General features: G+C 39.3%; 1 protein-coding gene across 1 annotated transcript in view; it reads right to left on the reverse strand.

The window, feature by feature from the left end:
- Positions 1-17,988, reverse strand: part of TCF7 (transcription factor 7) — a gene marked incomplete at its 5' end in the record, with an annotated part of 151,765 nt that overhangs the window by 24,897 nt on the left and 108,880 nt on the right. Inside the window, 2 exons of the mRNA XM_083351105.1 lie at positions 1,557-1,719; positions 3,891-4,001. Of these exons, the coding sequence (XP_083207231.1) occupies positions 1,557-1,719; positions 3,891-4,001 (274 nt within the window). The remainder of the gene's footprint in view (positions 1-1,556; positions 1,720-3,890; positions 4,002-17,988) is intronic.

The raw sequence follows: 17,988 nt of genomic DNA on the forward strand, positions 1-17,988 counted from the left end.
TCTAAAATATTTCTAGAAATCTTAATTCTCTTAACATCGAATTCATTGCATAAATGTAAGTTGGGCAGAAGGAAGGTCAACATATTAATAAAGATTCAGCCCTTAACTTTACACATTGTGTTTAGAAACAACCAGTTGCATACATCGGATCTTGGTAAACCCATGAAAGAATCTTCCACATAACAGAGCAGAATGAGGAATTTATGATCTTGCAGATGCTGCTGAACTACAACTTCTGGACATTTGCTTATCAATTATATCGATTTACATAGCTACCACCTCACAGCTGTGAATCTGAAGAATGGCCAGTAGGAAAGATTCTGGGAACTGCATTTCAGCAAAAACAATTACAGTTCCAATTTTTGTGATAGGGTAATGCTCTATTTCCCACTTCCACCTACAAGCTTTCTTTACCAGAACATTAAAAAAAGATGCAGAAATAGCAATTTTATTTTAGAATTTCTTGGTTTCTCAAATCCCCAAATCACTAATTACTAATACAATCACTGTAGTCATGCCTCTACTTATCAGTTTTTAGGGAAACTGAACTTCTGTGTGCAGGAAGCAATAGCAAAAGTTTATTAAATAAAGGTAATTCAATCCCTTATTCTATAAATAAACGGAATCCTTGCACATTGTTCAAAAAAACCCAAATTTGGGAATAGAAGATTTTGACCGAATTCACCAACACATTGTTTTGACTTTTTTTAATGCAATCAACAAAAATATATAGTAAAAATAGTTTTTACTATTTGGAATCAAGATCAGAATTTGGGATAAAATTGAAAGTTATTTACCTAACAAGTTTATGCCCAGATGCGAAAAAGTAAATTATATGATTTCCAAAAAAGGAAAATACAGAGATCATTTGTCTTTGAAATCCAAAATGAAAAAGCTTCCTCAGCTATAATAAATCAGTTGAGCAGCCTTTGGTAGATCATTTCTCATGTTACATCCCCTCTCCAAAATGACAATAGTTGTCACATACAGTGTTGTGTGGATCTGTACTTTGTGGAGGGAAAAATATTTTAGATGTAAAAAGTGATCTACAAATAATCAATTTGAGCTTCCTGACATGTTTTGAAAGTCCCAGATAAAGAAAAGTACTTCGTAATCTGCTGATGCAGGGACTTATATGCAATCTTCCTAAAAACAAATTGGAGAAAATGGGGGGGGGCGTTTGTTGTATTTTCTTAAACTGTCTTTTCTGCAGCAGTGCAGAAGTTGTATTATAAACTTTGTTACATTTTCAAAGCCCATCCAAACGCACTAAAGCAGATGCAGGGACCATTAAGGTCTAAATATGGAGAAGGTGCAGCAAAACCATGGAGTTCTCAGCTCTGCAAACTGCACATCAACCAGGTCATTCTACAGCTAGACTATTCATCTATACAGGAGAATAATTTTCAAAGCTTTTCTCCAGCCTCTTTCCCAATCCACTGAAAAGTTTACAGCTAAAACCCAAATCTTCTGAAAAACCAAACAACTCATTCATCATGACCCTTTCCTAAAGCCTATATATTAATCAAAACAAGACAAATCACTTGTGCTCTTACCCGTCTTCCTAAAATTTGGTTGATCGCGGCGCTTTCCTTCAAGGTGCATTCAGCAATGACCTTTGCCCGCATTTCTTTCATGTACAACATAAAAGCATTCAAAGGCTTCTTGATGGTAGGTTTTTTAGCTTCCTTTTCTCTCTTTGGTTCTGATTGTGATTTCCTTAAACGAAAGAGAAAAGAAACCATTGATAATACAGGGTCATACCTCAGTACTGCAGTCTCTTAGAAAACAATAAAAAAACCAAGGACTTGTCAACGGAGTAGTAAAACTGATGAGCCAAAGATTATACGTTGAAAGAGCAAGATATCTTTTCTAATGGTAGCCAACTCCAAGACGTTATCGCTGGAGATATAATTTTGGTCTCTATGGTCTAAAATATCCTTTTCATCCAGTTCAATTAATTTGGTCTGTTACTCTGATATTCGAAATATCCATGTACGAACCATCATGTTTATTACTTTGCCTGGTAGGACTGAAGATGTTCTTTTTGAACTGCTACAACAGATGTGTGCCTGACATAAAGATTATCTCTGATGAGAAACAAACAGAGTGCAGTCTTACAATCTGTAACTCTGAAAATGAGGCTTGTGGACCTTGGCTTTGCAAATGAGGAGCAGCAGCTGCTCTGCCAAGAGATGGACCATAGTAGGGAGCGTGTCAAGTTCACCCAGATTCCAGATTCGTCCCATCTGAGGAAGTTCCCCTTGGAGAATGGTAACCCGTTTCTGTGAAGTGAGGGTGGCTGAGTTCAGAAAGCAGTGCATTTCTATCATGGCTGCCCTCTTCTGTGACAGCCTTCCAGAGCGTGAAGTGTTCTGGAGGGCCTTCATGGAGTAACTGTTTATTCTCACTACTTGGGTATTTTTATTGTTGTTGTTGTTATTTGAGGATAGTCCTTCAGTTACAATGGTAATTGGGGCTAGAATGTGACTGCATCATTTAGTGCAGCAATCCCAGCAGTCCCCATTGTCATTATTAACTGAACCCCACCAGTTGTTAGGTGAGGATACAACCAATCCAAGCCACTCCCAGCTTGGTCCCTCCCACTCCTGAGCCTCAGTTAAGTAAGGGACTACCTCCTCTTTAACTCCCCACCACCACTCTATCTCACTCCCCCATCTCTGCCTTTAGAATGCCACCTTGCATTCTGCCACATCTGTCAGTCTTGCCACCCTGCACTCACTGGCCAGGCTGCTCTCAACTGACCTTTGCCACCTTCCTCCTGATGCTAGCTAGTTGCACCCAGCCTGGCTCTGACAATGGCTGGCCTTCTTCCTGAGGCCACTTGTGCCGATTTTAAAATAACATGCACGGTTCCCATAATGCTTTAAAAGGCTTTTGTGGCCACCTAAAATTAGACTTATATGCCACTTTGTAGTGCTTTATAACCCTCTCTAAGCGGTTTACAGAGTCAGCATATTGCTCCCAAGAATCTGGGTCCTCATTTTACTGACCTTGGGAGGATGGAACGGCTGAGTCAACCTTGAGCCCGTCAGGATCAAACTCCTGGCAGTGAGAAGTGAGTTAGCCTGCAGTACTGCCTTCTAACCACTGCACCACCATTTCTCTTCTCCAAATCACTTACACTGTTCTTGTGATGCTTCAGAAAGCCTTTGGAAAGCTTCTGAGAGGTTTTGAAGCATCACAATTTGATGCTTGCCCTATTTGAAAGATAATGCAAGCAAACTCTGGAAGAAGGCCTAGCAGGGCTAAAAGCTGCCTCTCATAGGCCAGGCTGGGCACACTTTTTCAGCAGCAAGAGAAAGATGATGATGGTCAGCTGGGCATGGCAGGGCCTATGGAGTGTGGGGTGGCAGGAGCTTTGTGCTGTAGCACTGGTTGTGGGCTTGAACCGAAGTAGAAGCTGGGAGTGGGGGCAGCTGACTGAAATTGCTAAAGGCCTTAGGCCTCTCCTTCAGCCCCTGTATTGTCCCCACTGTTGAGTGCTGCTGTGTAGGGCAATCAAAAGGCAAAGATGAAGGAAAGGAAAATAAGCAAGTGGAGGGAAGTGCCCCTGCAGTCATAAATGTGGCCAGGCTTACAAATGTGACTGCAAAAGCTCTACAAAGCCCATAACTTCAGGGACCACTCATAAATACCGTACGTTCAGCACCACTGTAACTTTAAACAGTCGCTGAAAAATTGGTTGCAAATTTGAAAACTACCTGTAATCATTGTTCTGTCTTGTACTACTTTTATTTTCTTGTGGAAAGTCTATTGTGTCTTTCACTTATTGCTGTCAATCTGGAAAATTCAGCAGCACAGAAATGCAATATATAAATAAATGGCACAGTACCTATAGGTCTTCCTCCCAGTTCTTGGCTACTTACATGTTTCGGTCGTAATGATCCATTTCTTGTTTCCCAGATGGAGATGTGATGCCTGGGTGTGGGAGGCCTGTTGCATGCATTCCAGAGCTAAGCACCAAAGGATGTGTAATCCTGCAATATAACACAGATTTCTTACTGCCTGGACTTCTAATGCGTTACATTAGAAAGGGATTTTTATGGTAGATGGGCTTATTTCTAAATACAGAGAGTAACTGTTTCACAGAACTGTGTGTGGATATTGGTTTAACAGCGAAGTTTTCTGACTTCCATGTAAGTTGACATTTCCAGAGACACACCACAATAGAAACTGAAGCCTGGGTTTCTAAAGTCTTCTGGAACTGCAACATAATGGGTGCTTGGGCACTCAGCTGCTGTATTCTGAATTAGACTGAGAAATGCTGCAATAGTAGCCAAGGGCTAATCTGCACTTGAACAGAATTTGGGTTTCAACAATTGTGAGACACGGGGTCTGACTCACTAGGGGGTACTCTCTAGGTATGTTGTTTTCCTTACATTCCCTGTTGGAACAAACTAGCACAAATGTTACATGTGAAGATGACAGCCTTCCATCCACTGCCACCATCTTTGGTTACCCTGAAATTCTGTAAGGGAAGCATTCAGCCTGGATGGAGGGCAAACAAGAACGCTTTGACACAGCTCTTGGTGAAGCTTATGGCAATGCTGAGTCAGGCAGCGCCAACTCCAACTTGGTATTTTCTTCTTACGGTGCCTGTAGTTAAATAAAGACTGCAAGACTTAATGTGGGGTTTGATTAAAGAGCTGCATTTAACAGTTCCCTACATGTACCTCAGGTTTAAGTTCTAAGAAAAATAAAAAGGGGTGGGGAAAATTTTATGCTGATTTTCTGGCTTTGTTTCTTTACAATAATTATTTTATGCAAGTTGTTCTTGGCAAGGAAACTAGGCTGTTGGGTGACTAAGCCCATTTTAGATGAGGACCTAAGACCTGGCTTATGTACCAATTCTTTGCCAAGAATTTCTTGGGCTAACTTCCTTTACCTGCATCTGAGTCTGTGGTTTTAGTGCTGTATAAATATTGAATGGCCCTTTCCCTTTCTTCAGTAATTGTGAACAAAATGGGATAGTAGAAAGTGAGGGCCACATTACTGGAATTTTCATAAAATAGATCATATTCGTTTGCACATTCTTTAACAGTTCTGAAAAATACTTTCTGCATTATAGAAAGATGCTGTCAATGTATTAAACATCATGACTAAAGCTTGAGACAGCAAATTTGCCCATGGGAGACAACCAAATGTTCATTAGCTCTGTTGGCACAAAGAGAAATGATGCTTGATATTAATCTACTGGCATAGCTTGAAGCTTGATCATTATCTGTCAAGGTGTGCGTTCTTGTCTGAAAAATCTGCCTCGTTCTCTGCTGTTAATGGGAATGCTGCTATGGCAAAGAATGAAACTACCAGGTAACTAGGAGGTCTGTAATTCATTTATCTTAAATATTAAGACATGCAGAGGTGCCTGAGGCAGAGTAGACATTAAGGTAATGGCATAATAATAGTATAATAGTAAAAATAATGATGTGCCTTTCCCCATTATAACTCCCAGAATGTCTTCATCAAGAGACTTATTAGGACAATACAAAGCAGAAGCCAGAGGAGGCATGCAATGAATAGTGCTTGCACATACGTTCCCTGTAGGTTAATGGGTATTCCAGCTGGACTTTCTCCAAAGAAATAAAGAGAAAATAAATTTGGCATTCAGGTCATTCCGATTAACTCCCTCAAATTTACAAGCAAGTGGAACAAATCCCAGCCAATTAATCAAATTCTTTTGTGAGATCAAGAAAGCCAGTGGCAAATCTGTATTCTCTTCTGAAGACTTTTTTTTTAAAAAAAGTTTCGTATGAGAAGTCTGCATACCACTTGCATTACAATCCTCAGCTGTTGTAAATTGCCACACCCTTCCATAGAAGCAAACTAGTATTTGATACTAGCCGGTGGCCACCATGATATTGGTGGAATGAGGAGAAAAGTGTAACTCCTCTGTAACTCAGCAGAGCAAAAGTGCATTGAGAAAAAGTGAAAATGGGCTCGTGGGATGCAGCACATAATGCATCAGGTTCTTTGCCTGATTTCTGTTTCTGTTAAAGATTACTAATTGAACAAAGTGATAAGGAAGTCCATTAGTTCTCGAAGCTACACCAGATAGACCATTTTATTTTAATGATAGCCAACAAGATACTGCTTCGTGTTGTCTTTTGAGGACCCAAAACTGTATAAAAAAGAATCACTAGTATGGTCATTCTACTGAGGTCCCTGGAAAAGAGCCTTTGCATAATTATGCACAGCTTCCATATCTGAAAACAGGGCTGAGGGTGGAGACCTAATACAACAAGAAGCATTTTTGAGAGCGCTTAAGTACTCTGGACGTTAAAAACTCCTCAGAGCGTTTTCAGCCCTCCTTTTCCATTACTAGATACATGACAATAAGAGACATGTTCTTTGGCTTGGCAACATCTTGTGAGGGTTCTCTCTCTCTCCTGTCCTACTATTGTTGACCACAACCAAATTGTGTTTCTCCTCTGGAAGTTCACCAAATTGTTTACTTATTTTTGGTCTGAAAAGTCTGCCTGTTCAAACTAAGAGAACGCCTTCCCTGTTGCTGCCATCTGGACATGAGGCCTTCTCCCTAAATCCTGCAAATTTTCATGGCTTGAATTGCAACAGAAGCAGAGCAACGTGTCCTGGCTCAGGCAGCTTATACTTACCTGGAGAAAGTAGCCCCAGCAGAGAGCGCCGACGTATAGGGCTGTCTAAATCCACATGACTGGAAAGGGCAGACAGGCTGGCTCTGCCTGGGAGCAGGAAGAAAGAGGCTATAAAGCATCTACACCCATGTCACTTTTCCTGCATACTTTTTTTTCCCTTCTTTTTTTCCCGTCTGGACTCATAGCTGGCTAAAGTTGGGAACTTGCATGTTGGGGAAAGGTAAACTTTTTGTTACTCCTTGGCTTTTGTCTAAATGCGAACATGAATTTTGCCTAGAGAGGAGTTTTCTCTTGAACTCTCCCAACAATGCTTTAAAAGCTACCTGTAACGACTATATGATTAGCTTTGAAACCTGGCTAGAGAAGCAGGCTTTCATTCCTGGTTGAGCCACACAATCGGCTAGAGACGTTTGACACTGTCCTTCAGTCTAGTCATTTGGGTGCAAACAATCAATGCAAAATTAATATCCCTAAAAATCCAGACAAATATTTCTATCATCTATGCACGGACTGTATCTTTGCACTATTAGAAATCAAGGTCTAAATAAAGAACAACCTTTCAAATCCTGTTTGACATAAATACAGAGCCATTTCTTAGTTGATGCTCTTGGGTCAGTCCGAAATGACACCACTTGTTCTTTTGCATAAATTGCACTTAGAAACTGCTCCATTCTGACCAAACTCCAAAAGGTTATAGAAGATTACATTTCAATAGTGAAGGACATTGTTTAGCTCTGCACATGTTGATTTTTTTTCCTTTCTAAAAAGGGCCGAAATATCTTGGGTTTTATTGTTAAACATCCCCCCCATTGAAAACTAAGCACATTTCCAGTGTGCTCTTAGCAAAATGTTAAACAAATATATGCATCTTTGGTTATTAGCCAAGACCTGTGTGCGGGATGCAGAGCTGGCAAAAACAACTTAGCATTACATCACAGAGAAACATGAAGTGGCAAGTGATTGGAGGAGTGGACTGGGAATGCTTCTGCAAAATTCAGCTGAATCCAGGACAATATAGTGTATTCTTCTTTATAGAAGCCACCCCCTCAACAATTTAAGAATATATCATTTACACCTTTTCTAAACAGATAATTATCTAAACAGATAATGGCTTGCAATAATCTATACTGAGCAAAGGCAGGCAGTGGATCATACTGTGAAATTCTGAGAAAATATCAGTATTTGCTATAATTACTAACCAGTTTTGGGGGATTTTGAACTGATCACATTTGGAGTCTTCTACTTAGGAGAAAATTGCCTACTCTTACTTTAACCCAAAATACGATCTAGGATAGTGTTTCCTATAGCTATGTATCTTCCAGAAATATGGACTTTGAGTGCCAGAATTTCCTAGCCAGCATGACTACTGTTGAGAATTTGTGGAACTGAAGTCCATACATTTGGAAGTTGCCAAGATTGGAAAGCTCAGAGCTGTACTTAATTATGATGGGATGGAAGCATCTACTTAAGAATCAAGAATTTAATTAGAATATACTGCTCGGTTATCTCAAATACTGGAAGAACCATGCTGAAAGCAATTCTAGTGGAAACTCATGGCAAGGTCAAAAGGTTGGAAAGCATGTCTTAATTGTGGGGAAGATTATCAGACTTCAGTAGATGTAGATTTGCAGATGTAGACAAAGCCACAAGGAAAAATGTGCACTAATGTTCTCAGTATTGAAAGACTTTTCCCATTTTACAAGGACACATGCAATAGGGCTACAGAATGTGAAATGTATGAATGAATTCAACATTTTGAATGCAGGAAAGAAGGGCGTTAAGGAATAAGTGATATGGTCTGGAATAAGTCAATTTAAATGAGATGATATATTCAGGGCATGAGACGGTAAGAAGGACTGAAATAGCAAAGGCTATGGTGTGGCAACAGAATGGAAAGGACAATTATGTGTTCTGCTATAATCCAATAAATCATAATAATTAAAATTAATGAATATTACAGAAGGATATGTATTCACCACCACACAATGACAAAAGGCAAAGGTGAAAGAGGTAGGCTGTGGCAAACAAGTAAGTGGCACTGAATGCAACACCTAGAAATGCAGTACTACTAATGGACAATTACAATGCAAAAGAAACAAGGAATCACAGGAAGATTTCAAATGGGCGAATACAATAATTTAGGAGAACAGAACAGAATTATTTTTGTTATTAATACTGATTTTAAGCAACCTAAATAGAGACTCTACACTGGAACATTAACTACATAATATCCTTGTCATCTCCCTTAAGGACTATTGCAATGAGCTCTATATGAGGCTGTCTTTGAAGAGTATCTGGAAACTGCAGCTGTGCAGGATGTGGCTGCTTGAGGAGTCTTGGGCCTCCAAGGATTGTGCAAGTAACACCTCTGCTGCATGAGCTGCACTGGATGCTGGTTGGCTTAAAAAGTCCAATTCATGGTGTTATCACCTTTAAAGCCCTTCATTATGGCATGGGATCATGTTACAAGACAAGCATCTTGTCCCAGTTACATCAACCTGTCCCACATAATCAGGCAGAGAGGATATCTTACAGACCCATCAGTTAAGAATTTCAATTGGCAGGATCTAGGAAAAGAGCCTTTTGTGCCATTGCTCCCACCCTGTGGAATATCTTGTCTCCAGAGGTGAGGTTAGGCCTCATTTTTGGGCGTGCCAGAAGCATGTGAAGACCTGGTTCTGCCAAATGGAATTGGGGTCAAAGAGTGGCACACAACCCTGAGATTGGTGGTGGCTTGATGGGGCTCCTTCTGCTGTTTTTAACTTTTTAGCTGTGCACTCCTTTTATTTTTATCTTTTCACTGTGTTTTAATTCTTTTTAATTGTATTTCTTTATGTGGTTTTATCATTTGTATCTGTAAACTGCTCAGGGTCACTTGGATAGTGAGATGGGCAGTTTCTACATTTGATAAATAGTTAAAGAAATAGGAATTGGAAAATGGATTAGGGTGCAATCCACTCCCTAGGACACCTCCAGGTAAAAGGGTGCAATTGTTCATTTCAAGTACCGTATATGGATTAAGTTCAGAAAATTAAAAATATCAGCAAAATTTGATTCAGAGGACATTTAGACAGATACAGGATTAACATAAGGATCAGATTCAGCATACTTAACATATAAGAAAGAGGAAATGAGGAGATAGAGGAAGAAACGAGATACATTATAAGAACCAAAATAGAAAAAAAATCTTAAAATCTTAGGAAAAGTTTCAAGTGGCTTTCAGAATAAGCTGCCACGATAGCTAGTGAAAGGTGGAAAACGAAAACCTTGGGTAACAAGAAGCATACAATGACTGAACACAGATTTTCAGTTACAAGCAAGAAACGACAAGTAAAGCTATCTCAATCAGGAACATCAGCTAATAAAGTATATCATGAAAAGAACAACTGGTACTGAAGAAAATTAGAATTAACCCTCAAAATATACATAGCCATTACTCAAGCGGTTTTGTTAAAGAGGTCTAATAGAGGCAAAGAAGTCTAAGAGAAAGAGGGAAGTTCTAGAATGAAATATTTTACAAAGGTGTTTATAAAATGAAAAACATTTGTATAGAAAGCAAATATTCAAAAACCAGGTCCACTGGAAAGTGAGACAGAACAGGCAACAAAGCAGGAGTCAAACAGTTGCACACTAACAAATATGGAATAAATCTCAGTTTCCCAAATGTTGGAAAAGATCAGTGAATATATATTTTTATTTTTCTATCCTGGTGCTCGATTCTTTTACTTTTTAACATGTATGTATGTGTGTGTGTGTGTGTGTGTGTGTGTGCGCACACACACACACACGCACACATATGTTAAAAAGTAAAAGAATCGAGCACCAGGATAGAAAAATAAACAGTTTAATATGCAAAACACTTAGCTCTCTCTCTCTCTCTGTGTGTGTGTGTGTGTGTGTGTGTGTATCACATATAGGTTGAAACCAGAAGGAATAGGTGGTCTAACCTTAATATCCAGAGAACTACCTGTAATATCTCTATTGCTGCCTGCATTGCCTTCATCATCATTCTTACTTAACATAATTATGAATGCCAGAAGACTACTTGAGGTACAAAGAGAAAGAAATATTAAATCTATCCTTTCTAAAGTCCCAGTTTTGTATGCTCCATCCTAATGCACACATGTAATTCTTAATGGCAGAAAAACTGAGCATTCAAATTTCTGTCAGAAAGGTTGAAATCAAACTGTTTAAATCAGGGGGAGAGGAAAAGTATAAATGACACCTTGATGGTTATACTTTAGACTCTACAAAGACAAGGTGGCTTCCCTTTAAACCTAGATATGTTGCTAATATGAAGAAAACCTAAGGAAAAGGAGAATCTCTGGCAACATTACTTCCCTTTCCAGGGTACCAGGAGTTTGATGTCACCATAGAACAAACAAGATGTCTAGATAAAAGGAAGATAAGAAGACAGCGGAGAAGCAAAATTGGTTTTTCAGATTTATTTTTGCTGTGAAAAAATACTTGTTATACTTTTATGGTTATCTGAGGAGGGATAAGATCTGAAAATGCATGCCAAATAACAGTGACATAATACATTGCACAATAATTAATCAGTGGAGCTAGAAAACTTTCACCTGAAGAATTCAAATGAGATTTTGTTATTCTCTAACAAAAACAGACAAGTTGCTGTTAAAATAATTTCCAGAGAACGGAAAGTCAAATAAAACCATTTTTACATGTGGGCATATGTGTATTGGTGTGCTACTAGAGAAGAACAGAACATTGCAGCCTAAATTAGGATAAAGCATATCTCAAAGTAGTAGGTGGAAACAGTGATTAAATGCAGAATTCTTGTACTCTGAAACACACAAACATCTTTGTGTGGAAAATCAGTAGAAGTTTGGTAAAAAGAATTATAGCTTTTATTATTTATTTATTTGTTTATTTGTTATTGTTTGTTTATTCATGTCACAAGCATAGTATCATAGCTATTGAGAGTTATCAACAACCGTGATTGACAAATAATTTTTTTATTTTTATTTTTTATTTTATTTCCATTTATATCCCGCCCTTCTCCGAAGACTCAGGGCAGCCTACAAGCTTAGCAGTAGCCTTCATTCTATGTATATGCCTGCTTATTAGGGCTTTCACACACACACCCCAAGCAGCATTATTACAAAGCTTATTGCCCCCAACAATCTGGGTCTTCATTTTACCTACCTCGGAAGGATGGAAGGCTGAGTCAACCTTGAGCCTGGTGGGATGCGAACCTGCACTAATTGCAGGCAGCTGGTGTTACTTAAGGAGGCATTAGCCCACTGCTCCACCAAGGCTCTCACATATCCTTTTAATGGATTCTTAAATCCAGATGGGTTGAAATGAATTCTTTGATTTAAAAAAAATACTTTTTGATAAACACCTCCCGCTTCTTTAGAAATATAGGTCCTCTTATGATTCACAATTGAATACAAAACAGGCAAGTATAACGGGAGAGTTCTGATTATGAGGGAAAATAAATGATCATTGAGCTACAGCTACTTAATTTAATTGTAGTCATAAAGAAAATGAGGCAAACAATGCAGTCGACATCTAATTGTCCAGATTTATGAAGTCCAAAAGACTCCAAAGAACTCCAAAATGATTTTTCCAGTTAGATGAATGGCCAACACTTCAAGTGCTGGGGAAAAGATGAAATTTATCATACAAACTGAAGAGGCTTGAACTGCAAGTCCCTGACCATGTAAAAAAAAGCCATTGGAACTGTAACAGACAACTTACTAAAATTGCAAATTCAGCATGGGGAGAGTGAAGCGTGAAAACTTAGGAAATACAATAGAAATAAAAGAGAATCAATGTAATCAGATCTTTCTATAAACTGATCAGTAAAGTCAAATTTCAAGGTGTAGTTACCTCAAAGCTTAAGTTCTTACACTGGAAAAGTGCAACCAACATCATACCACTTAACACTAAAATATTTTTTATTTGGGGCTTTTAGTTTAGCAATAAAGATGACAAATGTGACCTAAGTATAACTAATGAACCATAGTATAACTAAAAAAAAATAAAAATGTTGCGAGAGTAGGAGAGAGAAGAGATTAAGGTTAGTCATTAGAACTCAAAATTATCCACAGAAATTAACGAATATCAGGTTCAGGAAAAGAAGAGTAGAAAATATAGGCTTCCATAGACTGATTCAGGTTTATCTAAGCAGGTATCTTCCATGGGTGTTGGCCATGCACCTAGGAATTTTAGAAACTAAAGTCCAGTAACTTAAGGTGCCAGGATGGGGAAGAATATGATAGGCATTACTTTTTTAATACAGCTGTGTGGTGGCGATCTATGATGCTTGCTGATAAATCATTTAGGAAATAGGAAATAGGCAGAATCACATGTGAAAGATGATCACACAAACTTGCGTAACAACAACGATGATGATAACAACAGAGTTGGAAGGGACCTTGGAGGTCTTCTAGTCCAACCCCCTGCTCAAGAAAGGAAACCTTATACCATTTCAGACAAATGGCTGTCCAGTCTCTTCCTAAAAACTTCCAGTGTTGGAGCATTCACAGCTTCCAGAGGCAGGTTGTTCCACTGATTAATTGTTCTAACTGTCAGGAAGTTTCTCCTTAGTTCTAGGTTGCTTCTCTCCTTGATTAGTTTCCATCTGTTGCTTCTTGTCCTGCCTTCAGGAGCTTTGGAGAATAGCTTGATTCCCTCTTCTTTGTGGCAACCTCTGTGATATTGGAACACTAATATCTATTTATATTTTTTCTTTCAGCTTTTATTCTCCTCTGCATCTGAATTAGTTCCACTGCCTAAATAGACCTGCCTAATAAAGAGTTATTAATTGAATGAAATACAGTATAGTGGTTAAGACCATGTTTTGTATTGGTTCATGATCTAAATCAGTTGTGCTCACTAGGGGATCTTAGGAAACATTTTGTTCTTTCAGCAAGTGAGAATAATCTGTCAGGCCTGCTGAAATAATCTGTCTGGAATGCTTTGAATCCCTTAAAGCATTAGATAAACATTACTGTTAACTATCATTATTAGTGTGGTTATTTCTCTGTTTTTTTAAAAATCAGAGTTTGGCTTCAATCTGGAGAGAGACTATACTGGTGAGAATATGGAAGTGTCATTTAATATGTCATGAACCAGCCCAAGACCTATAATATAGCAGGAAACCAAAATGAACATCGAAATTTAGCATTTTGGCTTTAGGGCTGAGAAAACAGCGACCTCTAATCCCCAAGTGGAAATTGGTCACTCTGTGACCCAAGATGCTTCAATGAAACCCTCTGGAAATATATTACATTGCCAAAACAGTTCAGGCAAAGTAAATCCTTTCTTCTTCTTCTTCTTCTTTTGTTATTTGGAGCACTCCCAATATAGTCCTGACAAGGGAAAATTCCTTCCACTGATTTTGAAAAGCTGACATAGTTTCAGGAAGGGGGAAACCTCTTAATATAATGAGACATTGTCTAAGTGATTTCATAGCTCATAGTTACAAGACTTTTTAGGGAAGAGGTGTTGCATCAAATGTGAAGAAATCGAAGGTGGGATTCTAAGTAATTTGGATAGTTCCTCAAGAATCTTTCCATTTAACTAACAGGAGACTTACTGTTTCCAGAAAACTTTGCAGGTTGTGAGGCTATACTTGCTGAATGTCTCAAGGTTGCTTTTTCAAAAGGCAACTGGACTGTTTTTTTCCTTGAGGCACCTTTGAGGCAACCATGACCTGGGTGACTGAAAATCTCCACAGACATTCCTGCTGAACATTTTTCTTCTGAGGAAAAGCTCTTGCGATATTACAACCACAGGGTGTATTTGAAGTCAGCTTTCTTCCAGAACAGTGAACCTGGTCTCTTCAGAGCCTTGCCTATCACAGCAATCCTTATTGGCAGGGCTTTTTTTGGTCATAGAATGCAACAGAACGGAGTTCCGGCACCTTTTGATAACAGATTTTCCAGAGTTGCCTTGAACAAAATCCTAGTCTTTTAGATACACTAAAAATTGAAGGGGTGTTTTTCAACTACAAAGGTAAACCTTGTAGGGTAGGCAAGGCGGGTTGTACAACGTGTGTGAGTTCCGGCACTTTATTTTTTTTACAAAAAAAGCACTGCTTATTGGCAAAAAGAGGTTCTGGAGTCTTCATCTTTTCTCCATCTCCTCCCCCAAACTGATTTGAATGCAATTAACACTGCCAGGTTCTGCAAAGGGTGGGGGGCAGAGGGGGGGAGACAGGAAATGAAATTCTTTGTAGGTTTGTTTTTTTTGCTTGGGTACAAGCCTCTTATTTTTTATAAAAGGGACTAAGAACATTATTCAGGTTTGTCCATACAGGCAAGCTGGATAGTGTGAAGTTCTCTGGGATAAAACACTTCATCAGCAAACTGATGGATGCACGTGAACCACTTTTGCAGGGGCAAGACTAAGAAATACATGGAAGGCAACTCACATGTAAATAGCACTGTGCCACAAAGTAAAGGGAGTCAAGCTATTCTCCAAAGCATCTGAGGGCAGGACAAGAATCAATGGATGGAAACTAACTAAGAGAGAAGCAACCTAGAACTAAGGAGAAACTTCCTGACAGAACAATCAATCAGTGGAACAGCTTGCCTCCAAAAGCGGTGAATGCTCCAACACTGGAAGTTTTTAAGAAGAGATTGGACAGCCATTTGTCTGAAATGGTATAGGGTTTCCTGCCTGAGCAGGGGGTTGGACTAGATGATCTCCAAGATCCCGTCCAACTTTATTATTATTATTAACTATTATGTCTGTGGGGCTTTCAAGGCACGAAGGTGCACTGAGAAGGTGAAAGCGGGGTTGTAGCCTATGGATGCCAACTATCATATACCACAATCTATATAACGGTTTATGAGAAAATGAAATTGGGCATAAATAAAATCAGCCCAATGAAATAACATTGGTTCCCCTCCCCATAATGTGCATTTTGCTGGTGGGAGTGGAAAATACCAAGTGAAGGCTGGTGGTGTATTAGCAGCCAGCACGATTACTGTTTAATGTGACTTTGGGCCTGCACAAATTGTGGTAGCGCATGTAGAACACTCCATAGAATTATTCCTGGGGAATCAAATTGGGAGAATTAACTTACACACAGTCAGTGAGAAACAATATGATAGCAAATCTGACCACTGCAAAGATCAAGGAGAGGTGGAAACAAGCCAGCCTGCTCAAAAGAGGGAGCCAGGCAGTCTGTTGCATGAGGCAGGGAAGAAAAACATGAGGGGTCTGAACACTCTTTCAGTATACGAACTTGTTCTTGAATCCCAACTGTTGTTGTGGCTTCCTAACCTTCTTCAGTGAGACTTTGGTTATCCAAACTGTTGCAAGCTACTCAAGTGGTTCCAGTCCAATCAGTTGGCTGAAACCTGCCACAAATTAGGTACATCCATGTAATATTTTAGTTGCAGATTCTCTTATGTATTATAATGTGCTGCAATTAAAGGCAAACAATTCTTGTACTGGCAAAGGTGTCACTTTAAAGCCAAATCACATGATATTTTTTTTTAAAAAAAAGCAGATTAAAAATTAACAAAGAAGGATCCAGTCAGGATAAGGATTTCAGCTGTAGGTGGTATATTTGTGTGTGCCCTTTTTATCCAGTCCAGCCTTCCTCAACTTGGGCTTCCTCCAGAATTCCCCAGCTAACACAACCAATAGTTTCCCTTGTACCTTAAATGAGACTTGGAAAAGACAGCATCAACTGTGATAGAACCAAAAGATTAAACTATATGACTGGGTGCCATGATGCAAAACCTATCCTATTATTTTAAAACAAATATACTTAACACCATATGTACTGTTAGCCTCCCCCCACCCAGATTTATAGCCAAGCTCAGAAATGACAATTTTATACATGTATACTATGAACTCTCATTTTAATTTTGCTAAAATCAGCGTGGGTTCTTCCACTCTGTCATTGTTTCCATTCTCCATATACTTAGAAGGCCATCCATTCCTATTTTCCTCCCTTGAAAGGCTTAGGAGGAGATCGGGCAACCCCTGTGCTGTCTTTCCCTGCCTTAAGTTGCTCCTGGTCCATCAGCAAGAGAGATCCCTTCACTCCCACTCCACATAAAGACAAAAGGTGGGAAGAAGCAGCTGGTCTGCCATTTGCTCATTAATTCCTTTGATGCAGGGACGCGGTGGCTCAGTGGGTGAGGACGCCGAGCTTGTCGATCAGAAGGTCGGCAGTTTGGCGGGTCGAATCCCGAGTGCTGCGTAGCAGAGTGAGCGCCTGTTACTCGTCCCAGCTTCTGCCAACCTAGCAGTTCGAAGGGCACGTAAAAATGCAAGTAGAAAAATAGGGACCACTACGGTGGGAAGGTAACAGTGTTCCGTGCGCCTTTGGCGTCTAGTCATGCCGGCCACATGACCACGGAGACATCCTCGGACAAGCGCTGGCTCGGAAACGACTAGCACGCATGTGTGGGGGAAACTTTACCTTTTTACCTCCTTTGATGCAGAAGAGAAAAGAGAAACTGACCAAGGCCTTTTCATTTTCACTCTTGCTCCTTTTGTGTGAATTTCTGAGGGGGAGTTGCCAAGCTAGGCTCAAGCTCAGGAGCCAGGAGCAAGAAATGAGTAAGATCTTCCATCAGTGGCCAATGGAGCCACTGCTTCATAAACCAAAAATGAAATTACAGCAGCAATTTTAATTACACTGCACTCAGCCAGAAATAAATCAGGACAGCTCTCAGGCACTGTTGATGTCATGGGAACACAGAGCTCCGGAGCTGTTCCCAAATGGGCTCAGGCTCTTTATGGGAAGTGTCCAAAGATGCAACTGTTTGAAGTTTTCATCCAAAACATTAAAAATAGGGAAATTCTCTCTGCTGACTATCGACTGAAATGTACTGGGCCATAATGATCATGTTTTATGTTCAAAAAACGTATCAGCTATGAAATACAGGAACAAAGGGAGGTGAAGTCAAAACTACTTAAGGGGAAAGTTGTTTGAGAAAAAAATAGTTTCTTTATTCTTTCAACGTATTTAATGAACATTTGTATTTGCCATCTTACCAATGTTTTTTTTATTGTCTGAGTGGTTAATCATCACCACAATGTAACCAGTTTAGGACAAACACAATATTTTAAGGAAGAGAGAGAAACGGAGGGAGGGAGAGGAGGAGAGGGAGACAGAGAGGGAGAAAGAAATCTAAATAATTAATCTTGACTTAAGTTGAAGCATTAGCCATTTCTTCTTTTGTGAATATAACTACATTCTTTGGTAAGGAAATACCTTACTGCTTAACTTGCATTGCAGTTTATGGCTGCATTTTCTTTACAAAATGCACTTAACCTTTCCATACCAGTGTACCATCCCAATTTGCACACTCCAATCAGTTATTCAGAAACAAATTACTGCCTTCTGATCTTA

The sequence above is a fragment of the Vipera ursinii genome (assembly GCF_947247035.1).
Source record: "Vipera ursinii genome assembly, chromosome: 2".
NCBI lineage: Eukaryota > Metazoa > Chordata > Lepidosauria > Squamata > Viperidae > Vipera > Vipera ursinii.